At 36.5% G+C, this 27169-nt stretch overlaps 1 protein-coding gene across 1 annotated transcript in view; it reads left to right on the forward strand.

The window, feature by feature from the left end:
- The window catches only part of LOC123245940 (complement factor H-like), a 115292-nt gene that overhangs the window by 4041 nt on the left and 84082 nt on the right, over nt 1-27169 (forward strand). The window contains exon 2 of the mRNA XM_044674909.1: nt 11010-11076. Coding sequence (XP_044530844.1) covers nt 11010-11076 — 67 coding nt within the window. The remainder of the gene's footprint in view (nt 1-11009; nt 11077-27169) is intronic.

A 27169-nucleotide genomic window follows, 5' to 3' on the forward strand; every position in this document is an offset into this window, starting at 1 on the left:
GAGAAAGGAGAGGAAGATGAGAGTAGTCCATCAACTCAATGAAGACCCTTCACATGAAGGATTACTTTCTGGAGTACAAGTTAGTAAAATAGTGATAGAAATTCCCTTTTCCCTCCAAACCTCTCTTAGAAAATAAATTACAAGTTCTAGTGACTTTTGCCTAATTTTTGACTGAGTGGTCTGTGTGAGTGCAATGGCCTGAGCAAAACTGTCTGGGAGGCCTTTCACCACAGTGTCAAACCTTTGTTATTGGTCCAAAGTAGTTCATTTAATCCCATCCAATCCCATCTCCCAAATATCCCTTTTGCACTATATAGAAATTACCTCTACTTCAAACCTTAAGGGACTAAGGAACTGGATAAGTATTCTGTTCCTTATTGTTTTCATATTTGTCTTTCAGTTTTTTTAAGCAAGTATATAACTCGCCATTTTATTTTCCCTGGAAATTCTAATAGAATTTTTCCCTGAGCGAGGTACCTTTAAGTAGTGAACTTAGAAAGAAAAAGAGCTAGTTTTCATATCTAGTTAGAGTAGGAAAATTTCAACTGGTAGCATTTTACTTTTTAAGAGGTTTAAAGTAATATCTGTTAAGCTGAAAATTTGTAGCAAGAGATTCCAGAGTGCTTTTCTAAGTTTGATTAACATGTATGTTCAGTATAGGTCTAGAATTGCAGATTATAATTGTCCCAAGGAGATATCAAAAGAATTTAGGAAAGAGGAAGTGAGCCTGGAAATAACTGTTAATAACCAGAGATTATTTTTTAGCCCTGAGCATGATTAGAGAGAATTGTCATTTAAGGTTGAATTGTATGGGAAGATAATCAGAAGGAATGCAATGAAGAAAATTGGTTATTGATGTCATAAGAGTGACTGTGGGCAGCTGCAGGTATGGTTTCAGATCATGGGAGGGCTGAGAGGTTGCTCAGCGGGGTTTCCTAGTAAGAAACTTCTGTATTATATCTGACAGGTTCTGTATGTGGCTGGGCATCATGGCCAATACTATACATAGCATTAATATTCCAAATTAGGGGAGCAGTTCTCCCTCATTTTAGTTACTTCCAACTTTTCTCCTCCTATGGCAAGTTTTCTGTAATCATATAAAGTAGGAAGCCTTAAATAGGAAAATCCCAAGAAATATAGGAATTAAGGAAGCAGATGGGTAGAAATTTTTTAGCTATTTTAAATGTTAACAGATAAAAAAATTCCTTTTTCCTAAGGTTTTAGATGAAGATATTTTTAGGAAAAAATCAGGTAAAAAGAACCTAGCAGCAGATATCAGTGTAATAAAAAGGTGGAATCAATACATACAAATAGTAAATTCTAAGCAATGTCTTTGATATACAGGGTTCAGAAAGAACACCAAATTGCTTCTCAGTACCAGTAAAGTTCATGTATTTTGGAGCTTCTAGGCAGGAAACAATAAGAGAAGAAGGGAGCATTTTTGTGCCTAAGAATACTAATGAAATAGACACCAATAGATTAGGTCTAAATTCAGTGGTAAATGTAGCCCTTATTGACAATTGATAGATACTCAGGAATTTGAAAATTGTGCCCAAAATTAATTTAGGAAGGTGAAGATTTGATTAACTTAGGACATCCCCTGATATTGCCACAACAAGAGAATTATTTCCACAATAATTTTTGTCTACAGATTTTTTGTTTTGGCTGTGATTCAGTAACAACATTGTTTCTTTCATGATATTTCATTCCTAGTGTTTCCTGGAAGTACACAAGGGTTAAAGAAATTTAAATAATAGTTAATAGGAATAAAAATTCTAAGCCGTTTGAGCATAGTTATAGTTGTTAAATAAGTAGCTAAAAGTGAATGAAAACAAGTTTTTTAAATCCCTCACATCTCAAAACTCCACAAGGGGATGTGTGTGAGAGTGTAAGAATGTTTGAATTAATGGGAAGTTAGAAGTATTTTAATTTTGAGAATTTTTGAGTTTAATTTCTAAAAATGGTTTTGAAGCTGAAACTGTCATGCAAGCATTCTTAATATTTATTTTTGGAATTTTTATAATAGGATACTTAATTAGAATTTTACTTAGTATTAGTTGATATTTTTTATTATCTAATATTTTTATTTTGCCACAAACAATGAAGACCATTTTCAGATTCAGAAGTCTCAATAAACCTGTGACATGGATTTTATTTTTGCTTCTATATTTCTATGGTTTAGTTTGCATCTATTTTTAATGTTGTTTTCTCTATAAGATTACCTTAGTAGAGTAAGGAAATCTTTTTTTTTAACCCTTGTACTTCGGTGTATTGTCTCATAGGTGGAAGATAGGTAAGGGTGGGCAATGGGGGTCAAGTGACTTGCCCAGGGGTCACACAGCTGGGAAGTGTTTGAGGCCGGGTTTGAACCTAGGACCTCCTGTCTCTAGGCCTGACTCTCACTCCACTGAGCTACCCAGCTGCCCGGAAATATTTTTCTTTTTTTTTTCCTTTGATAATTTTTATTTTTTAGAAAAGTTAACATGGTTACATGATTCATGCACTTACTTTCCCCTTCACCCCCCCGAATTCTCTCCCCCCCCATAACCGATGCACATTTCCACTGGTTTTAATGTGTGTCATTGATCAAGACCTATTTCCAAACCATTGATAGTTGCATTGGAGTGGTANGTTACTTATGATTAGTCTCTCATTAGATAAATTTTCCTGCTGAATTCTGGGTTGTTCAACAGGAATTGTTGAAACTGTTTTAGTTCATTAAATATCAATTTTTACATTTTATAATTATGCTCATCTTTTCTTGATATGTTACTCTTGGTTATAATCTCAGTTCATTTGCTCTATGAAATGCTTAGTTCCATGTAATGAATTATTTTAATGTTGTGGCTGCTAAGTCCTGTGTCCTTGAGACTGTAGCTCTACAGCATTTAAATTAAAAAGACCATGAACTGTAGCCTGATTTTGGAGGTTTTAAGGTAAATTTCCAGAGTGCAACCATTACATATATAAGTTTTTGGTTTTTAAAAAGTAGAAATTCTGATGATTATTTTTCTATAATGGTTAACCTTCATTTTTCTCCTTATAGGTAGGGAAGACTGGCCTGAATTAGCATTTACTTCTGACCATTATTTTTCTCTGATAGATATTAGGGAAAAGAATTTCCCACCTGGGAATTTTCCAAGAGGCACCCTGCAGTCTGGAGTATGGGTGAAATTATTAGAATTTATTAATGTTAATTTGCTAAATTTCTTTTTGAAAAAGACTTCATTCAGAACCCCTGGATCACTATTATCTCAAGACACCTTTTAAGGGGCCAGAATCTGAACAAGATCTTTTTGCAGCCTGTAAATGGAAGGAGTCCCCAGAAAAACTTCTCTACTGTTATAAGGAAAAGAGGATTATAGTAAGAGATGATGGTCTGCAGAGGACAGATGCATGGACTTGGTATCTTTCTCTTGCTTCCCTGTCTAATCTGCCATAGACCAACACCTCTCATAACAATCAAAAGAGGTTTGGGTTAGTGTAGGATAACTAGATTTAGGATTCAGGATTTTTAGGTGAGAAAGGAGAGGAAGATGAGAGTAGTCCATCAACTCAATGAAGACCCTTCACATGAAGGATTACTTTCTGGGGTACAAGTTAGTAAAATAGTGATAGAAATTCCCTTTTCCCTCCAAACCTCTCTTAGAAAATAAATTACAAGTTCTAGTGACTTTTGCCTAATTTTTGACTGAGTGGTCTGTGTGAGTGCAATGGCCTGAGCAAAACTGTCTGGGAGGCCTTTCACCACAGTGTCAAACCTTTGTTATTGGTCCAAAGTAGTTCATTTAATCCCATCCAATCCCATCTCCCAAATATCCCTTTTGCACTATATAGAAATTACCTCTACTTCAAACCTTAAGGGACTAAGGAACTGGATAAGTATTCTGTTCCTTATTGTTTTCATATTTGTCTTTCAGTTTTTTTAAGCAAGTATATAACTCGCCATTTTATTTTCCCTGGAAATTCTAATAGAATTTTTCCCTGAGCGAGGTACCTTTAAGTAGTGAACTTAGAAAGAAAAAGAGCTAGTTTTCATATCTAGTTAGAGTAGGAAAATTTCAACTGGTAGCATTTTACTTTTTAAGAGGTTTAAAGTAATATCTGTTAAGCTGAAAATTTGTAGCAAGAGATTCCAGAGTGCTTTTCTAAGTTTGATTAACATGTATGTTCAGTATAGGTCTAGAATTGCAGATTATAATTGTCCCAAGGAGATATCAAAAGAATTTAGGAAAGAGGAAGTGAGCCTGGAAATAACTGTTAATAACCAGAGATTATTTTTTAGCCCTGAGCATGATTAGAGAGAATTGTCATTTAAGGTTGAATTGTATGGGAAGATAATCAGAAGGAATGCAATGAAGAAAATTGGTTATTGATGTCATAAGAGTGACTGTGGGCAGCTGCAGGTATGGTTTCAGATCATGGGAGGGCTGAGAGGTTGCTCAGCGGGGTTTCCTAGTAAGAAACTTCTGTATTATATCTGACAGGTTCTGTATGTGGCTGGGCATCATGGCCAATACTATACATAGCATTAATATTCCAAATTAGGGGAGCAGTTCTCCCTCATTTTAGTTACTTCCAACTTTTCTCCTCCTATGGCAAGTTTTCTGTAATCATATAAAGTAGGAAGCCTTAAATAGGAAAATCCCAAGAAATATAGGAATTAAGGAAGCAGATGGGTAGAAATTTTTTAGCTATTTTAAATGTTAACAGATAAAAAAATTCCTTTTTCCTAAGGTTTTAGATGAAGATATTTTTAGGAAAAAATCAGGTAAAAAGAACCTAGCAGCAGATATCAGTGTAATAAAAAGGTGGAATCAATACATACAAATAGTAAATTCTAAGCAATGTCTTTGATATACAGGGTTCAGAAAGAACACCAAATTGCTTCTCAGTACCAGTAAAGTTCATGTATTTTGGAGCTTCTAGGCAGGAAACAATAAGAGAAGAAGGGAGCATTTTTGTGCCTAAGAATACTAATGAAATAGACACCAATAGATTAGGTCTAAATTCAGTGGTAAATGTAGCCCTTATTGACAATTGATAGATACTCAGGAATTTGAAAATTGTGCCCAAAATTAATTTAGGAAGGTGAAGATTTGATTAACTTAGGACATCCCCTGATATTGCCACAACAAGAGAATTATTTCCACAATAATTTTTGTCTACAGATTTTTTGTTTTGGCTGTGATTCAGTAACAACATTGTTTCTTTCATGATATTTCATTCCTAGTGTTTCCTGGAAGTACACAAGGGTTAAAGAAATTTAAATAATAGTTAATAGGAATAAAAATTCTAAGCCGTTTGAGCATAGTTATAGTTGTTAAATAAGTAGCTAAAAGTGAATGAAAACAAGTTTTTTAAATCCCTCACATCTCAAAACTCCACAAGGGGATGTGTGTGAGAGTGTAAGAATGTTTGAATTAATGGGAAGTTAGAAGTATTTTAATTTTGAGAATTTTTGAGTTTAATTTCTAAAAATGGTTTTGAAGCTGAAACTGTCATGCAAGCATTCTTAATATTTATTTTTGGAATTTTTATAATAGGATACTTAATTAGAATTTTACTTAGTATTAGTTGATATTTTTTATTATCTAATATTTTTATTTTGCCACAAACAATGAAGACCATTTTCAGATTCAGAAGTCTCAATAAACCTGTGACATGGATTTTATTTTTGCTTCTATATTTCTATGGTTTAGTTTGCATCTATTTTTAATGTTGTTTTCTCTATAAGATTACCTTAGTAGAGTAAGGAAATCTTTTTTTTTAACCCTTGTACTTCGGTGTATTGTCTCATAGGTGGAAGATAGGTAAGGGTGGGCAATGGGGGTCAAGTGACTTGCCCAGGGGTCACACAGCTGGGAAGTGTTTGAGGCCGGGTTTGAACCTAGGACCTCCTGTCTCTAGGCCTGACTCTCACTCCACTGAGCTACCCAGCTGCCCGGAAATATTTTTCTTTTTTTTTTCCTTTGATAATTTTTATTTTTTAGAAAAGTTAACATGGTTACATGATTCATGCACTTACTTTCCCCTTCACCCCCCCGAATTCTCTCCCCCCCCATAACCGATGCACATTTCCACTGGTTTTAATGTGTGTCATTGATCAAGACCTATTTCCAAACCATTGATAGTTGCATTGGAGTGGTATTTTCCAGTCTACATCCCCAATCATGTCCGCCTCAACCCATGTGTTCAAGCAGTTGCTTTTCTTCTGTGTTTCCACTCCTGCAGATCTTCCTCTGAATGTGAGTAGCGTTCTTTTCCATAAGTCCCTCAGAACTGTCCTGGGTCATTGCATTGCTGCTAGTACAGAAATCCATTACATTCTATTTTACCACAGTGTATTAGTCTCTGTGTACAACATTCTTCTGCCTCTGCTCCTTTCACTCTGCATCAATTCCTGGAGGTCTTTCCAGTTCACCTGGAATTCCTCCAGTTTATTATTCCTTTGAGCTCAATAGTATTCCATCACCAGCATATACCACAATTTGTTAAGCCATTCCCCAATTGAAGGGCATAACCCCATTTTCCAGTTTTTTGCCACCACAAAAAGAGCAGCTATAAATATGGAAATCTTTTTCTGATAAAGCATAAAGCTGATGTACATTTATAATGGGCACAAATATGTTTACTGAAAATAATAAGTGGTTAGAAACTAGCTAATGAGACTGCTTCTAATAATTGATCTATGTGTCAATGTCAAGTATGTTGAAGGACTTATAACATTTCAGCAGACCAAAATTAGCAGTATATATTAATCCTAGAGATGAATAAGTATGCTGAGAGTCAGTCAGGTCCTATTGGAGAACATGAGTTCTCTGTTTTCTTTTGCAGCAATGAAGCTGTCTACTCAAAGGTCTGCCAGGGAGAAGATGCCAAAGCCTTACATCACAACCCACCATTCATAACCACCAGATATGAGAGATTGACAGACTTTGGGAAAATGGAGTAATATTTTGTTTGTTAAGATTTTGCCAAAGGGAGAATGTCTGCCTTTCAGGCCCAAATGTCAATGCACCTGGCATTGGGGAGTGCCCCCAAATCCCAGTTGTCCATACTTATGCCTCAGTGATTTCCATCTTTAGTAACAGGGTCAAACTCTCTAGGGCAACACCCTTTGTCCTTTTGTGTGATAAGCAGGGTTAAGCCTTAACCACAAGGGGGTTTGTCAAAGTGAAATCTGGGGACCCCAAAGTATGTGTCAATTTGGGATATAGCAACCCCAAGTTAAGTCAGCTGTGAGTACCCAATTTGATGTTCCTTTTAAGGTTCTATTAGCAGAACCACAAGTATGAGCTGGTTTAAATGAATTATTGGAGAAAGTATTGTACTAGAATGTATTGAGAACTGTTTTGTAAAAAAATTTTAAGAACATCTAAGCAATATTGTATGGAGTGAGAAATTAGTGTGTTAATCTCAAATATGTTACCAATATTAATAACTCCAAAATGTACATGCCTAGGACTCCAGAAAGAGTTAGTAAAGCTGGTCTCTCTGAGAAAGCATCCCTTGCAGGACAAGATTGCTCCACCCCATCCAGAATATAATGGCCTTTTAATTACCCTTGGCCTGAGTGGGACAGCAATAACTAGGGTATCATACAAGGAATTTTTGAGATTTGGGAATATCTCTTGAGTTTGTACTTTGAAAATGTTTAGAGTTGTGGTCTGGTGATATAGGAATACGTTTAATAAACCCAAGGCTAGGCTAATAGCCTCTTCCATATAAGAGCCTCTTCTATAACTCCCTTCCCCAGTTTAACTCTTGACTGCTTCAATTTTGTACTTTTAGCAATGCCCCTCACCTCTTACTGACCCAACTTGTGCAATTTGCATTCAAAGGGTGCCTTCCCAAGAAAACAGATGGACTAGAAGTTCCTGCAACCCAAATATATCATAAAGTATATCTGAGGTAGTTTCAGGTTAGAACATGCTTTTGACCCTTGACCATTTTGTTCGAAAGTTTAATTTGTAGGTTACCTGCCTTCTGGAAGACTGGACCATGACAAGGTAAATATGTCAGAATGATGTCATTTATCCTGATGGTTGTATTTTCCTGTATATGAGGTGTGTCTCTGTATGCTGGGGTTTTTTTGGTTTTTGGTTTTGGGTTTTTTTTTGCTTTTTGCTTTTGGTTTTTGGCTTTTTTACTTTCGGAACTTATAAATTGGGTCTCTCTCTCTCTCTCTATTTCTCTCTCTTTCTCTTTCTCTCTCTCCCTCTCTCTTTCTTTCTCTCTCAAAATAAAGCATTTCATTTTGAAATGGCTTCCCAGTTTTCTTTAGTGGTAGCTGAAGAGGGTGAACCTTGGAATTTTCAGGGTCCCCTCAATTTCCACTCCATATAAATATGAAGCAGAGAAGAAAAAAATATTAAAAAGGAGACCCTCCAGAATTTCCCTAAGAACTTCTAGAATGTCCCAGAGAAAATTTTTCCAGAAGACCATATAGCTACAAAGGACATCTATGATTCAAGATAAAATATGTCTATTAAGTAGACATTGGGGGCAGCTCACTCCCTACCTATGACCCCTTGGTGGGAATATCTGGCTTTCCATAGTGGTATTGAGCATGATCCCTCAACCACTGGTGTATTTATGGCTTTTTTGGGCTTCTTTCCTGTGGACCTGGGCTCCCACTCTAGAACAATATTCCAGAAATTCTGGCCACCAACTGGTCTAGTAGTTCATCAGACTCCTTGATACCTCCCTTGTTTATTGATAGAATTTCACTTAACCAAAAAGGGAGAATGTTGAATGCAACTAGCTATGAGCTGACCTAGTCCTGACTCCACAGAGACAAATTGAAGCGTCTTAGGATGGCTCAGATGGTCCAAATGAGTTAAAAAATGATCCTGCTGTTTCTTTGGACATTTCCTCTTAGTGATTCTTTCTTCTGGCCAGATGTCAGCACACATCAATCTTTTGGCTATTTTATAAAACAACATACCCCTCCTGGGTATTGTACCCTCTAAGACTTGCTCTTATTGCAGGGTATTTAAGCCCTGTGTCCTCTCCCCCAAATCAGTATTTCTATACTTTGGTGCTCTGTTGGTCCTCAATTGTAATCCCTTTGCCTCAGTTAAAGACCCTTATTGTTAATTTGGTAGTTTTCTTTATTTCAGGTTATTTTACTTAAACCTGTTTGCCTCTGTTTCTTCATCTATACTCTGAGGTGGAGAAAGAATTGGCAAACCACTCCAATATCTCTAAGAAAACCCCACATGGGGTCACAAAGTGTTGGGCAGGACTGAAAATAAATGAACAACAATTCTTCTCTGAACAAAAGTATCATTTTATCAGATCAAAAATAGGAGTGATTAGTTTCATACACCTGGGGAGTTTAGAATGAAGTGAACTGTTGTTCAGTTGTAAAGGAAATTGGCAATATTTGAAAAAATTCTCCAAATTACCATCAATTACAAAAATGCAAATTAAAACAACTCTGAGAACCACCTCACACCTTGTCACACTGGCTAATATGTGTAAGTGTTAAAATTAATGGTTTGGCTAAATATATGAATATTATAAATCTTTTATTTATAAAGTGGAGAAATACAAAAGAGTAGAAAAGACATTAACCTATCTAACTAAATATTGTTCCAGTGCTTGGCTCAGCCAGGACTTGTTTACATTCAATCAGAATTAAACTATCTCCAGAAGACAGAAAGGGAAAACCAGCTATCCATTCACCCAAGACAATGACTGGAGCTGAAGGTTACTCCTGAGGCTGACTTTCTTCTTTGAGCCAATCTTCTTCTTGAAGCCCACTTCCTTCTTGGAGTGACTCTCTTCTTGGAATTCACTCTCTACTAGCCTCCTTCACTACACTCTTTCACCAGGCTTTTCCGGTGGTTTCCTATCTCTGTCCCTGTCCCTTTTCACAAGGGCCAATCACAGCTTCCAAATTGTCTGAGTTCTCACTTTTGGAATCACACCTTTCTGAGTGTGTGAACTCTTAAGTTTCTGCCTTATTCTCACCTAGCATCAAGTAAGGTGTGAACTTATTAAGTGGTTTTCAAGCTTCTCCCACCTAGTTCAAGCTTTTGTTGATTCAAAGTTATTGCCAACAAAAGTGTTAACTAATCAGAGAGAACAAAGGATTCTTTTCTTACATATGACAAAAAGATGACAAATATTGGAGGATACATGTGAAAAATGGGGAACTAATACACTGTTGATAGAACTGTCAACTTAAGTATTGCCTTGGCGAATAAAAGAGATAAAATTACACTGTATAGAGAAAAAGAATTAAGAAGCTATTATGTAAGATTTTTGTAGTTTAGGGAATTTAGCAACACTGGTATTTCTAATTTTTATGAATTAAATTATTTTTGTTGATATAATTAGTACTGAGTGGGAAACAGTTGCTTTACAAATAAATGCAAGGCTGCTAGGGTGAAAATAAAATTAATGTGTTACTAAAGAAACAGGCAATTGGATAAGCCAGAATTGCATTCTCTGCAAAGTTTACACAAGATATCTGAAACGATTGTGTAAGCATTGACCAGTCTGAAGTACGGTAAATGAAAGATTAAAATTCCCCCTCTCTTTACTTTAATGCCCTCCTTTCTAAAGGAGTTTAATAAATATTCATTTGGTTTCAGTAAATTGGAAATGGAATACATACAAAAAGTATTCCTTAATTGATTCTTTGCCCAATCTCAGGATTTGAAAATATTTCAACTAAGAATATATCTGTGTTTCTAGTGACAAATCAGAGTAGAGGTTACAACTTTAACAGTCAGGGGGAGGATACAGAGAATCCTATTCAAATACTGGCAAGGAATGAGTGAAGATTTGTTGAGTTTTTTGCAGTTTCATATTTGTTAGGAGGGCTTTTTTTTAGGCTTGCTCAAGTATCTGGTGGGTGGGACATTTAGGTAGTGAACTTTATCTAGGCAATATTTTTTCAACCTCTATATAAAGAAAGATCTTATTTGGAGAAGCCAGAAGATAACATTACACAGTCTCAGCAATAACAGTTCCTAAATATGTCTTTCTTCCAGGTCCAAAAAATGAGATTTCCAGTAGAGATTGTTTTACTTCTATTATTGAATACATGTGATGCACAAGGTAAGCATATTGGGGACAGGCTTTTGGTCCCCCCTAAGGAAACTGAAAAGATTGTGGATATGCTTTACAGGGAAATACTGGAGAGAAGGAATCAAATTATAGGATGTAACTGCATTCTTGCTCTATACTTCATTGTGAGTTGATGCACATATGGATACGTTAAAAATGGCCTCTTTTTCAGTGGATGTTTCATTGTATTTATTTCCAGGTAAATCTAACTAATTTTTTGAAGTAGTTATTTCTGTGATACTAGGTTTCTCAAAGAGTATGTACTCAAATCATTAAGTATATGTTCTTTTAAAAAATATTGTTTTGCTAAGGTTTATTTTATTCTTCTGGATATTTTTCATGAACATTTTACAGGATGGATTTGTAAAGTATATGGCAGAGAGAATAAACATCCATGATATCATTACTAGATTGATAGCTAGTCCAGACAGGATCATTGCCTAGAGATCAACATATTTCTTTTCAGTTACCTATGTTCTTGGTGTGTATTTTTTTTTTTTGGAAAAAACAAGTTGAACAGAAATTCCTTATTTCATCAAAAATATCATCAATCCAAATTAGTCCAAATTCAGTCTAGGAATAGATAAAATTGTTACATAATTAGGTTCCTTTTATGGAGTTATTTTTATTGTGAAATTATAGGAAAATCCTCTACAAAATGCAGTATTTTGGTAGGGAAAGAGAATGAGATAGTCTTTCTCAGAACGGTGAGAACATTTTGGAATTCACACATGTATTTTAAGTGAACTCTAGTGTTTCACAGCAAATTCATAGGTTTGGCTTTGGGCACTTAATTTTTATGATACATCTAAGAGAAATAAGATTCACATTGGATATATCTTTTTCATCTAATTGCATCAAGTACCTTTAATTTGAGGAAAAATGTGTGACAATAAACAGTCCATTTATTTACTCTTGGCTTCAGGGTCCTTGTCTGCAAAATGGGGCCAATACCCTTAGTACCTAACTCAAAAGTTTATTGTGAAGATCTAATAAAATTCTGCATGTAGAACTTTTCACAAACCTTGAAGCAATATATATATGCAAAATATTATTTTTCTTTTGATTATCAATAATATTTTATCTATGATCACATGGTTCAATGGCAACATGATTGAGGATGTTGACTTTAAATGATCACTCTATTAATATTCCATATTAATAATATGGAAATAGGTTTTGAACAATGATACATGTAAAACACAGTGGAAATGCTCATAAGCTCTGGAAAGTGGGAGGGAGGGAAAGGAGGGAAAGAACATGAATCATGGAACCATGGAAAAATATTCCAAAATAATTAATGAAATAAAAAATTTTTAAATATTAGAACTATGCAATGTAATATATGTAAAGTTCACAAATCTCCAGTTAAAAACTCTTAATTTAGATGTGCAGTTCAGTCATTTAAAGGATTCAATAAGTCAGCATGCATGTATGTTGTTGTGGGGAGGTATTGGTAGAAATATCAGGCATTGGAAATGAAGAATAAATGAAGAAAAAAATTAATTGAGGCAGGAGAGCATTAGTCATTTTAAGGATGGAAATGGGCAGGGAAAGGGGAGATGGTAGCTCATCTTAAGCTGGAAGATATATTACAAAGAAACCAAGTGGTAGGAATGAAATTTAGAAAGGGTGGCAGATTATGGAGAATCCATATTGTAGGTCTAAGGAGTTTGAATGTTATCCATGTATTTATTTGCTTATTTTAAAAAGTCATACATTTTTATTCATATATTTATATGGGAGGTTGTGATGAGGGCTTATACTCATACAAAGTGTGTGTAAGGAGTACAGAAGGAAGGTAGATATAAACTATATGTTAACCAATTAGAGATGAGACATGAGGGACAGGGCCAAGCATTTCCAAAATAGGAGTGTGTCTGAACAATGACAACAAATACAAAACTAAACATTATAAGTTCAATGAACTAAGTTGGCTCTACAAAAAAAAAAATTGAGAATGTGTACTGTCTTCCCTTCTGTACCAAAGTAGAATATTGTAATTATTTATTGTTGTTCGTACCTGATATGTGTTTTTAAATTTTACTTAGCTCTATTTTTTCTTTTTTTTTTTTTTAAAAAAGGGGTTGTTATGTGAGGGGGGAAAGAAAAGTGTATTTAGAAATAAAAGTGTTATAAAAATAAAAAGTACCATACTGCTCTATTGTGCTTTTATACATTTGCCTAGATCAATGATGGCAAACCTATGACATGGGTGCCAAAGATGCCAGGCAGAGCACTCTCTGAGGGCTCTCAGCCACCCTCCCTCCCCCTCCTCCCAACCAGAATTTGTTACTAGACAGGCAGAGGGACTTGTGTGGAGCTGTGACCCTCCCCATCTCCACTGTGCCCAGTGGGAGTGCTTCCTCCCTCCCTGGTGTCAGATAAGGGGTGTGGGGTGGGGCTTACCCTGCACATGGGAGGAACAGGCATGCCACTCAGTCAGGGGATTGGTGTGGGACCGGCACTTCATCTCTAAAAGGTTTGCCTTCACTGGTCTAGAGGGTCCTTGTATCCGGAGTGCATTCTATTCTTTTAAAGCCTAGCTCAAATACTTCCTCTACCATGAAGTCAGCCTTGATACTTCAATTTTTCTTGAAGTACATTATTTTGGTCTCTCCTGTAAAAATAGCATACTTCAACTTTTGCTGCATGTATTGATTTGAATATTATATCTTTCCTAAGAAAATGTAATCTGCTTGAGGTCAAGGATTTTATCTATTATTATCTTGAAATTTCTAGCACCTAACATCCTTCCTTGAATATTGTTGGACCTTGAGAGACAGACAGAGACAGAGACAGACAGACAGACAGAGACACACACACACACAAAGACACACACAGAGAAAGAGAGAGAGACACACAGAGAGAGAGAGAGTGACAGAGAGACAAGCAGAGAGAAACAATGACAGAGAAAGAGAGAGATAACACTGAATTTCCTGGACCTCCTCTAAGTTGTTGATAAAATGTGGAACAAATGCATGGTATGAAGGGCAAAGTCATGTGGCACAATGTCAGAAATTTCTTTGGGTATATCTGAAACTTTTGTGAATTTATCTAAAGAAGCTCTCTTACATCCCATGGTTCCCCATCTTTTTTTACAAAAATTTCTTTTCAGAATTTGATACTTTTGTAGAATCAAGATACATTATAATATATTTGTGAACTTTTAAATAATTATGTTGCTCAGGACTAAGAGTGATCATTGTGTGTGTGTGTGTGTATATGAAAATCTGAATAATATAAACAATTGGAATCTATTGTTTCCTGTGACATACTGTCATGGTTTTGGTCACAACTCTCAACCATGTCCATTTCATTTTTTATATATTGGCTTTTGCCCTTAATTATAGGCATATTTCTTCATTCATAGGCTTTTTCCATTGAAGAAATCCCATCCTACACCCTCCATTCTGCCTTTGATCCTTACACTGTATTTTCAAAGGACCTTTGAATTCAGACAAAAATATCATGTGACTCAGGTGACTGGGCTTTTCTAGTCATATTGGTTAAATAGAGTCATATAAATTAAAGTTGTTTTGAAAAACACATTTTTAAAGCTTGTTTTTTCCTGGGGGAATCCAGGAAAAATATCAAGTTTTGAACATTCTATGTTCTATGCTAAATCCTTTGGCTCATGATTTTCTCAATCTCTGTGATTGACTTTAAAATATCCTAGAAAAATCTCATTCTTTATCTTCACCAGGCTATGTATTCTTTCCCTCCAGTATGTTTATCTTCTGTTAAGTTCTCCTGTGGCCACTTAAGCATAGCACGTAAGCAAAATTATAAAATGAGCAAAATTGTTTTCTCATCTCTGTTTTCAGAACCTTTCCTCTGCTATTCTACATTCATTTTCTTAATACTCCATGGTTACCTAGTATTCCCCACATGGTGACCACACTCACGGATACAGTATGGCATAGTAGAAAAAGTAGAAAATGATGAAAGATCAGGAAAATACAATGGAATAAATATTTAACTCAGAGCTTGAGCTTTTGACTTAGAAAAAAATGGATGTACTACCATCTATATGACTTCTTTTGAATTATTTCATTTCTGTGAGAGATTCAGTTTCTTCATCTAAGTAGGACAGTAGAATCAGATATGGTATTGAATTGTACAGGACTCCTCCAAGGGTTTGAGGATAAAATGAGGAACAAATATTTGATATAAAGGACAAAGTTCTATGATGCAATGTTAGAAATTTATTTTGCTTATCTGGAATTAGAAAAGATATGTTCTACCACTGAATCTGTGGTCATATGAAATGAGTTTCAGTTTTGGTTCTCCACTTACTAGTTATAAGGTTAGGTAATTCCAAGAATCTTTTCACATAGTCAAAATAAAAGTGACTGACTCTTAAATGATTTCTAATTTGAGAGTCTAGAATGGCTACTAGAAATGTAAAAATAGAATTTATATTATTTTGGTCTGACACCAAAATCAGATTATTTATTTTTCCCACAGAAAGAATTGTTGCCCTAGGATCAATCACATATACATAAAATATAAAAAATACTTTAAGAGAAGTATCATGATAAAATAATGCCAAAGTATTAACTCAGATTTGAAATAATAGCAAAAAGGAAGAAAGCATTTATGGTGCTGTATGTTTTATATGTTATAAAAAGTGAATATTTTCTAAAAATTATTTTTACTGAGATGTTAGCACAAAAGGTCAGTGAATTCTAGAGAAATACTAGCTTAAAATAGTTTGCCTGTTACTAATTTTATTTTATGTACTTAATTTTATGAATTATTTCATTGTTACTGTGGTAGGAAAAGTGCCTATTATCAGAATCGATGCTTTGCTACAGAGAATTGTACACAGAAAACAATATTTTTAGCAATTTCTAGAGAAATAGTATAGTTTCTGATCTTCATGAGAATCTAATCCCCTATTTCCCACAGGTTCAACATGTGACATTCACAATTCTGCATTTCATGCCATTTTCTGGGAATATTATACCCATGAAATTTAAAGATTGAGTGTGATTTCAGAATCAAAAGTGTTTGGGAAACCTTTATAAAGAGTGATACTTGAGAAGACAGCTAGGTGGCTCAGTGGATTGAGAGCCATATCTGGAAATGTGAGGTCCTGAGTTCAAATGTGAACTCGGGCTTTTCCTGACTGTGTGATTTTGGGCTAGTCAATCAACACACATTGCCTAGGCTTTACCATTCTCCTGCCTTGGAAACATTATACAGTATTGATTCTAAGAATGAAGACAAGAGTTTTTTTTAAGTGATACTTGAAATAGACTTACCAGAAAATTTATAGAAGAGTTTAAAAGCAATCCTTTCATATCTCCATAATTCAGTCTCTATCCCATCTACCACACTGGTTTTTCCAAAACTTTTCATCCCTCCCCAGTCCTCTTACACTGCTTCTTCCCTTTACCTTCTCAATTGAATACCTTGCCTCATGTTTCATTAAGATCTATTCTTATCACTTTTTCATCTTATAACAAAGATATGTTCTACAACTTTCTCTTTTACATAGTAATGTGGATTCCTTCTTGTCACAGTATTTCCTTCTTAAATCTTGTCTAACAGATTGTTCCCTCCATCATTTTTACATTGTCATGTTGATAAATTCCTTTTCTAAGAACTCATTATGTTTATTGACTGATTGTTAATGGGCAGCATTTCAGATTGGGCTCTTAAATAAGCTATAAAATCTTTGGAGGGTAATTCTCTTGGCCCCTCTAGAAACATGGGACCCATCCTGGAGTCCCAACCAGATAAATCTACATCTATATCTACATCTATATCTATATCTATATCTATATCTATATCTATCTCTATATAATTTAGGAATAATAATTTAGGAAGTATTTTAGGAAGTAATTTAGTATAAAAGATATTATGTATAATACCTTTTATTATTCTTCCTAAATTACTTGAATAATAATTGCTTCTTTATAAGTGATCAAATTTATGGCAAGATTGTTTTTCTTTCAAACTAAACAAAATAAAAAATATAGTAATCCAATATAATGTCTTTAATACCTACCCCCAAGGGGTTTTTCATATGTTGTACCATGTTACTGGAAGGCATGGTGTTAAACTTGCTAAGATGTATAGAATGGAAAAGAGAAGTGTTAACGTTAAATAGAGATACTGAAGCCCCTTCCTACCACTGCACTGCCCACCCCACCTCCCCCACCACAAACTCTTTTGACTAGCATTTAATATCCTTCCTGATATGTGTTTCTCAGCTTACTTTATAATATTTCAGCCAAACCAACATTCTGTCTTTTGCAACTGTACATTTCCACAAGAAGTTCCTTATACCTAGATTGCACTTTTCATTGCCCCCTCTCAGAATCCTCAAAGTAGCCAAGTATCAATGCCTCCATGAAGCCTTCCCTGATCTCCTCTTTTGTATTGCTATTTCTTCATTAGAACCTAAATATTTGGAAATACTTTCCTTGCCATACAGGTAAGGAAGAATAAGCCCAGACACGGGAACAGTGGGCACTAGTGTCCAATGGTAATGGTGGGAACAGGGGGCAAAGATGTGGGTCCCAGCATTAGTGGTGGATGAACAGATCTAGATAAGGACCCCAGTAACAAGAGACAACAGTGATCAGGGAGGCAGGCTACAACAGTAGTGGACAGCATCAAGCAGAGAAGCAAAGCCTAAGTGACAGTGGGCATTGGATAAGCTCTTGAGCAGCAGGAGCCTGATGAAAGAAAAATGAGTCTTTACACATGTAGTGAGAAAGGGCAGCCTCCACTGAACCACTGAAGTGATTTTCTACAGCATAGATCTGACCATGTATCTCCCACTCTCGCCTTTCCTCCCCTCCAATGAACTTTCATGATTCTGCATCACCTCCAGGATCAATTACAAAGTCCTTCATATATCATTTAAAGCCCCTCATAACCTCAGCCTCCCCTCTTCTACTCTACATCTGCTCCCTGCTCTTTGTTCTTCTATCCAGTGAGGTCTGGTCTCTGCTGTTCCACAAAAAAGAAACTCTGTCTCTCTCAGCTCTTTTCTCTTCTGCCTGTCCCACTAGGCCTGGAATTCCCTCCCTTCTCATCTCTACCCAACAACTCTCAAGACTAAGTATGTAAAAATAAGATATTGGGAAGCACTTGTAATATGGAAAATGGCAGAGTGGAATTTCTGCAAGATACAGGGTCAAGCCTCACCCAGAATTCCAGGTGACCCCCCCCCCGGAGAACTCTGGGTGATGGGACAGATTAAAGCAGTTAGGGACAGTTGGTTCCTGGGAGTTGAGCTGAGCAGATCTCTCTGCTTGCTGTTCCCAGTTTTGGCATTGCTTGGGAGGTCATTTGGGGGAAAAGCCATTTTGGTTCTGCTCAGCAGTTTTCCTGTTTAGCTGAACTAGACCTTTCTAGCAACAGCACAATTGTTATTTAGTTATTTAGATACTAGAAGTCATAATTATAAGCTTTGAGGGAAAGCTAGATATAAAGTCTGCCACTCCCTCCTGAAGGAGGGAGGGTCTGTTTCTACCTTACAGTTCAGGGCTTCCCAGATCTTATCCTAATCCTTGAAAAACCTCCCTTCCTTCCTCTTCCTCTTTTATCAGTAAAACTTCATCTTTAGGGTAATTGTGCCTGGCTATTTATTTGGGAATACTCATTTCCTCCATAAAGCTTGGTTCCTTTCAGTTGTCAGCCCAAGAAGTCAGATCCTCATTCTGTCCCTGATAGCTACTAGACATGAAACTTCTCCTATCTTTACTAGTCCAACCTGTGGGGAAATAAGTTGAGAAAGGAAACATTTTAAGGAGAAAGCTTTCCTTGGCCTTCCCAGAAATTATCTGATCAACCTCCATTTCCAACTGATTTCTAACTGCTTGTTGGGAGGGGGGGAAAAGGAGCACTGAGCTAGATTGAGCCCCTCCCTTCCCACTCAAACCTGTGGGGGGAGGGGAGGAGGAGTGTGTCCTGCAGGTTTCTAGTTTCAGGCCATCTCTTCAGCTTCCCAAATATCTCTGTTAAGATCAACACAATACACTTCTTAAGTAAAGATCCTGCATTATTGTGACAGAGGAATCCCAGAACCAGAGGTCTGCAGGTTCCCCCCACCCCAGCTCAAACCTGAGACTGTGATCATTGATATTGATAGATTTTTAAAGGGAAAAAGAAGAATTTACAGAGTTGGGGAGGGGGACTTACAAGGGCCACTGGAAATAAGTAACAGGAAATGACGTGTCATGGACAAGTCAGAACACTTTTGACCAGGGCCTCTTACAAGCCATTTTTAACACAGTAGATTATAAAAGCCATTTCTGAAAAATCTCCAGTCCTCACAAGAGGTCTCCAAGACCTGGTCACTGAGACATTTTGACAACCTTCTGGTCCCTGTAACTTACTAAATGGATTGATTTGATATAAATACTTTATAAAATGGTTTAATATATTTGCATTGTTATAGTAATTTACTTATGTGCATTGTTATAGTAATTTACTTATGATTAATATGATAACATACTTACAATTACTTTAACAATGCACACATCTGAAATTATAACTCAGTAATTATTCTAGGACTACAATCATCTCACAACCCTTCTACATTCTAAAGCCTTCTTTCTTTTAATTAATTCATATTTCTCATGCATATAGCTTCCTGGATGCATTTGTTTGCTTACTGCCTCTCCCATTGAACTATGAGGTCATTGCAGGTAGAAACTGTCTTTTACCATTTTTGTATGCCCAGCATAACGCCAGGTATATATTAAATGCTCAATAAATTTATCAAATAACTACTAGGGACCATTGTTTACTGAAATGTGACACCAACATGTGAAAATGTCAATGCTGAAAAGGGTATTATAAAAATGAAGGAGGTATCTTTATACTACTATCTAGTTATTATAATAGTATTATATTTGTATATTAATGTGAGAAGCTGTGTTTTGGTTCCCCTTGATGGCTGGTGCAGGGACATCCAAGTCCTGCCACTCAGCTGGATGTTATAATAACTGCCCTTCTTTATAACAGTGCCCAGGCAGGATCCCTAAAGGTCAGTGCATGGGTAACCCTTTCAGGTCCCACCTGGGGTTGATTCATTATTGGTATTGAGCTCTAATAGCCTTAGATAATGTTCATCTGACTGTGTTGCTCCCTCCCAAGAGTCGTGATGGAATAACTACTCCAGGAAGATACTTAATAATTTTTATCTATGTTGTTAATAAGGGAAAGGAATGATCAGGAATGGATTGGGGATAGGAGACCCTGTCACTAAAGCTATGACACTAATTCCTCAGGGCTGTAGGCTGTTCAGTGATGCTGGAGCTCTTTCCTTCACCTCCTCTGTCTCAGCTTGGCCACAGCCAAACCAGAGTAAGCAATCTGCTTGGTTAATGCAAATACTGATGATCTCTCTCAGCTTCTTACTGCCAGTTGTTATTGCCAGTTCTACAGCCTTCCAGAAATACCTCCCTTACCACCCTCTTCTTCTTCTCCTGTCCACTTCCTGGTTCATTATCTTTGCTGTGGCCCTGATGTTCAGAGACCCCAAATGAGCATCACACTGGTTTAAACCTTGATCCTGCTCAGGACTAAGGCAGATCCAGTCACTCCCTCAGAGAACTATTACAGATTCTGTTTTCTTATGTGTGTTTTGTTTTGTTCCTCTTCTGCCTTTTAGTGCTGCCTCTGTCAGGTTTCTTAAGTACTGAAAGTTAATATTGACAAGCACTAAAGTTATTTAAGTGGTGGAAAGTACTCTAGAATTAAAGTGTCAAACACAGGCTTGTGGGTCCTGCAGCACCCTTCCATGCAGCTGGAACCAAATAAAAATGTAATTGAGAAATACTTAACAAAATAAATAAAAATAAAATAGAAGGAAAATAGTGTTAATGTGTGGTTTCCTAAGTCTACATGCAGTTTCAGAAAACCTTATGTATGGCTAGTGTTCACTGTTGACCCTTCTATTATAGTTGGACACATCTGTTCTGGCAGATATGAAGTGTCTTATGGCCAAGAGGTAGAGTGTTTGGAGAATACCCTAATCCTTCTCCTCATCTCACCCAAGTTAGGCTACTTTTTTTTTTATATTTTTAAACCCTTAACTTCTGTGTATTAGTTCCTTGGTGGAAGAGTGGTAAGGGTAGGCAATGGGGGTCAAGTGACTTGCCCAAGGTCACACAGCTGGGAAGTGTCTAAGGCCAGATTTGAACCTAGGACCTCCAGTCTCTAGGCGTGGCTCTCAATCCACTGAGCTACCCAGCTGCCCCAAGTTAGGCTACTTTTTACAAAATTTGTTGATACATCCAAAACATATTGCCCTTATGACTGAGAAAATTACTTAAACACTTTGCCTATCTATATCCAAAGCTACACCCCAAGATAGAAAATTGAAGAATGGTTTCTGATCTGCATTGTTAGATGTAGTTTATTTTCTAGAAATTACAGCTTGTAATCACAAGCCCTCCATACCCCAAAAATGGTTGATAAATTGAGTGTAAGAACATTTCCAATAGAGAAATTCCAAAAAAAGAGAAAAAGGAAAAAAAAATTCTGAGCAAGGGAAACACCATTGGATTATTAAGTACTTTTATATGTGTGTTATTCAGATGCTTCACATTTGGTATACTTACAGAAGCAAATAATTTTATTTCTTTATATACCTCATATGAGCAATTCAGAAATGAGACTTTATGAAAATGAATAATATTACAACGAAATCTGCTTTAATCTCTTTAAAAAACATCACCACAAAGCAAAAAACTGGAAAATGCTGAGGTGTAAATCAATTGAAGAATAGTTGAAGAAATTGTGGTATATCATGGTGATGGAATACTATTGTGGTATAACAGCAATAGGGAAATTTTTGGGGCTTTTAAGGACCTCATGCCATGCCCCACCCACCCACTCCCAGACTGTAAAGCAGTGTCTGCTCCCAATTGTATGTCATTTTTACCTATCCTAAAAGCTCCCCCTTATCCTACTATTCTCCAAAACTACCACCCCATCATTTTTTTCCTTTCCCTGATAAATTTCTTTATGAAATATTGCATACTTTCCTCTCATTTCCTTCATCATATATTATCCTCATATCTTTTTGCTCCATCACTCTATTAAAATTGCTTCTTCAAAAGGTTTTGATGACGTCTTAATCATTAGTTTCAGTTGCTTTTCCACAGTCTTCATTTCTTTGACCTTCTCTGTAGTATTTAACTGGGTTGGTTCATTATTCCTTTCTAGAAATACTTGAAATTCTAACTCCTTAATCAGTGGTATTCCTGGTCATCCTTTACCTGTCTAGTCCTTCTCTATCTTCTTCTTTTTTTTAAATATACTTTTTTTAACCCTAATATTTTATATATATACTTCTATATTAACTTTATTTGTTACAGGGCTAGGCAATGGGGATTAAGTGACTTGCCCAGGGTCACACAGCTAGGAAGTGTCCAAGGCCAGATTTGAACCTAGGACCCCCCCTCCCGTCTCTAGGCCTGGCTCTCAATCCACTGAGCCATCCAGCTGCCCCACTTCTCTATCTTCTTGATTGGTTCATTTTCCTCCATCTGCTAGTCTTAACAAAGGCTTTCTCATTTCTCTTGTTTTTTCTCTCTACATTTTCACCTATTCCCATATCTTCTTTTATGCAGATAATTATCTATAACCAATGAGTAATCAGTTTACAAATCTCTTATCTGAAGTCTCCTTCATGTTTCTTTTATCAAACAACCCATTGGCCACTTTTCTTTACAGAATTCACTGATAACAATATGTCTAAAATTGAAAGCTTTAATTGCCCTACACCCCAAATTCTGCTATTTTCATGACCTTCAATAGCACTAAAATTCTCCTACTCCCTGCTTATAAACCCAATATCACATTATTATATCTCAAGTCAGAAGTTTATTTACAAAATAAAGGGGGAGAAATAAAGTAGAAAAATGTGAGAGAGGTTAGAGAAAATACCTATACTAGTCATCTGTCAGGAGGGCTGATAGTGAGTAACTATGAGGCCTTCTTCAAGAAGGAAACTAGTCTCTTAGGAAACTAGGGATGTAGTCAGCCCTTTTCACTCACCCAAAAAACTAGTCCAGTTATCAGAAACTCTGTTGAAGCCACAATCCAAGCTGCAGTCTCCAGTGAAGTTTCCTAGAAGACTATCTCCAGGAGACACTCTCCATGAGACTCACCAGATTGCCTCCAGTCCAAGGATTTTGTGGCTTTTATTGTTGTTTCCTGTTCCTGCTCCTCTTCACAGGGGCCAATTACAGTTTCCAAATAGTCTAGCACTGCCTAAAGGGTAGTGTTTTTGGAAACTTGTTCATACCTTCTGGAGGGGTGAATAATCATTGAAAGGGTTCACAGTTTCTAAGGGTGTGAATACTTCTAACTGTTTGAGTTAGAAAAAATTGTGGAGCTCTCCAAGTATCTTGCTGGCTTCTCACCTAGCATTAGGTAGGGTATGAATTCACTAAGTGGATTTCTAGCTCCTCTACCTAGTTCAAGTTTGTGTTGATTCAAAGTTATTATTAACCAAAGTGTTAACTCCAACTAGGCAAAGAGAATAAAAGATTCTCTTTTCACAAGTGTGAACTCAAAGAGAACCAAGAATTCCCTTTTACAATCCCCTCTGTGATTCTTTGGGAGACTAATCTCCCCCAATGAGTCATTTTTCATAATCAGAAACTACAATAGTTAGAGATAAGAAGGAAATGAAAGATAGGAAGAGAGAGCAAACCAATGTTTGCTAAGTGCATTGGCAATAAGCCAATTAGGGGAGCGATCCCCTGTGGCATACAAGTTTACATTCAAAATACTTGTGTTCAACCCCCCAAAATTCAATCAGTTATACTCCAAATTTTGTGCTGGAACTTCTAATGCTATGGAGGTTTTCTTTGGGCATCTTCATGGTGCCTTCTTCAAACAATTCATCTTCTAGATTCAAAGAATTATCAAGCTCTCTTTCCTGAAATGCTTCTTTCTCAAAAGAATTTTTTAGTTTTATGGCAATTATACAACCCCTATGGTAATTATACAATCCCCCCTGAGGAGGATGTTGCAATCTCAATGACAATTATACAATTCCCTTGAGATCCCCCATGAGAAAGGTGTTGAACAAAATTTGGATCAACTTGGGATGGTTGAGTTATGAGGTATAGTCAATCAGTTTCAATAGAAGCTGCTCTCTTTACACGTGAGCAATGAATCCAAGAATCCTTTTCTCCAATTCTTATAGCTGTTGGAGTGGTTACCAGTACTTGAAATGGACCTTCCCAGGAAGGTTGAGTTGCTCCAGTAGGCTAGAAGTTCTTTATGTATACTTTGTCTCCTGGGTTTAGGTCACTAAGTGAAGTCTATAGGTCTTGCTTGTACTGCAGCTACAGATTCATGGAGTTCATGCAATTTGTTCTGCAATTCTTTTATATATGTAGCAATAGAAGTATCTTCCCCTAATAATGATGTGTATGTAGGAGAGAAAGGTTTAACTTGTATAGGAGGGTGTCCAAAAAGCATCTCAAATGGTGAGATATGTAGATCTCCTCTAGGTCTACTTTGGAGATAAAATAAAGCCAGGGGAGACCATCAGGCCATTTTAGATGTGTTTCAGTGCACAGTTTGCCAATCACAGTTTTGAGCTGTCGGTTCATTCTTTCAACTTGGCCTGAGCTCTGGGGATGTTATGGTACATGGAATTTGGGAGTTATCCCCAAACAGGAACAAACCTGAGATAAAACTGAATTGATAAAAGGGCTTCCCCTGTCCGAATCAATATATGTAAGCAGGTCAAAGCAAGGAATAATCTCTTTTAAGAGTATTTTGGCAACAAAAGCCACTGTAGCTTGAGCAGTAGGAAATGCTTCTGGCCATCTGGGCAGCTGATCTACTATGACTAGACAAAATGTATAATTTCCAGGTTTTGACATTGTGATAAAATCTATTTGTGGGTGTTCAAAAGGTATGTAAGCCAAAGGGTACCCACCAAATGCTTTGCCACCAAAGGCATGTTGGTTATATGCTTGGCAGGTGGGACAGCCTGTACACACTTTAGAGGTTATACTATAGTATTTATATCAGGATCTATCCATACACTTTTAAAAGAGTCTAGAATGCCCTGAGTGCCAAAGTGACTGTTTTTATGCACAGATTGACATATTTGATGATAAAAATTTCTAGGGAGCAGGGTTTTTCCTTCAGATAACAACCATACTCCATTAATCTATTTAGTCTTATATTTTTGCTTCCATTTCTCCACTTCTTTTTCATTATACGAAAGTGATAACTCTGATTCATTATTTGTTTTTAAAGTTAAAATTAATTCGGGTCCTTCTAGAGCCTCTAGTTTTGCAATGGTATCTGCTTTGTTGTTTCCCCTAGAGATAGGGCCAGTTCCACCTGCATGGACAGAGCAATGAACTACAGCTAGGGCTTTGGGTAGCTGGAGAACAGAAAGAACTTCATTAATAATTTCTGCATTTGCTATAGTTTTTCCAGCTGAGGTTAAAAACCCTCTCTGAAGCCATAACATACACATTGAATGAGAAATTCTGGATGCATATCTAGAGTCTGTGTAAATTGTTGTCCTTTAGTCTCTGGCAATTATACAGGCATATTTTAAATCTTTAAGTTCTGCACCTTGAGCAGTTTTTGAATATAGTGCCTGTCTACCACCTTATCTTTATTTGTGCCATCCTCTATTTGATATGTGGCTTTGTAGAAATCCATAATATCTTGTATTGATAATTTGGAAAACTTGTATTTTGTATATTTTGTGTATTTGGAAGATTTGAACATATATTAACTCAAAGAAATCCTATATTACTGACCTGTATTGGTGAACTGTATTAACTTGATTTGCATTTTGTGCTTTTTTGTGAAAATTTTGTATTTTCTTCATTACATAGCTGTAAAACTTTAGTGTACATGGCTCAAAAGACTGAGTAGGCTTAGATGGTGAGGGAGTGTAGGGAGATGGTTCTCCTTTCTGAATATTGAGATTACTCAAAATTTTTTCAAGGTTTTCTATCTGTCTTCAGATTAACCAAGCTATCTTTCTGCTGTTTCTTGAGGAGAAATAGATAAACTGCAAGGTGTCCTATTATTATAACTACACCTAGGAACAGTGCTAAATAAAGCTAATTTGAAATGTTCTCTGGGACCAGGAGTCATTTTAGATAGATGAAAAGCAGGACTTTCACAATTTGGACCATGTTTTCAGTACCATAATTCATTGCCTATTTATTATTTTTTAATTTAATTATTTGGTGTAAATACAGACATACTCGGTGGTTAAAATGCTTAACCAGAGGCTAAATTTGGGAAAGAAAGCAAGAAAAAGCAAAGGCTTCCTATTTTAGGCAAAATAAAACACACTTTCTTATAGGTGAAAACCCTCAGGGTATAGTCTTAATTTTACCTAAGAGGTTTGGAAGGGTTTTCTCTCTTCCCCTCCCCACAAGGTTAAAAACACCAGTGGCCATGTGCTTTCACTGCCACATGGGCATGGAACCTCTTCATTGAGCTGGCCTAAGTGGGCAAAAAGGCCTTTGGGTATAGAGTACAGGCAGTGGGCTGTTGAGATTTTTCCCTTATTAGACTCTGAAAGCTTCTCAGGGGTAAGGGAGCAGTTTTAGTTATTTTTCCTACTACTTTCTCTGACTGCTCTCCCAGGTATTCTACCTCCTACTTAAGCTAATGTTAGAGGCAAGTGGAGGTTCAGGAAGTGCATTAAAGAAAGAGCAAACTTCCAGGAGCTAGATAAGGCTAAACTTTGTTAATTTAGCCCAATAATTAAGACATTCTAATAACAAAAGGCTGAGCTAAACTTATTAACTTCCTCTGAAACTCTGGAATTCTGGGCTGCAAGATAGTAGCTTGTGGGGGCAGGGTTGATTCCCCAGGAAGCAGGGAGACAGGAGGGATGAAAGTATTGCCCCAGGTGAAAGCCCTGAGGAGGCTAATTGTTGCTAAAAAGCACACAGTTTACCAGGCAGCAGCAAGAATTTAGCTGTTCTCAGTAAAAGGGGGAAAAGAAGAAAAAAAGGAAATTTAGGATTTACTAATCTGTGTAGGAAGCAGACCAATAGCTATAGCTCATGGCTAATCTGTTTTAAACTGGTCTACAAATTTA

The sequence above is a fragment of the Gracilinanus agilis genome, chromosome 4, assembly GCF_016433145.1.
Source record: "Gracilinanus agilis isolate LMUSP501 chromosome 4, AgileGrace, whole genome shotgun sequence".
Lineage (NCBI taxonomy): Eukaryota > Metazoa > Chordata > Mammalia > Didelphimorphia > Didelphidae > Gracilinanus > Gracilinanus agilis.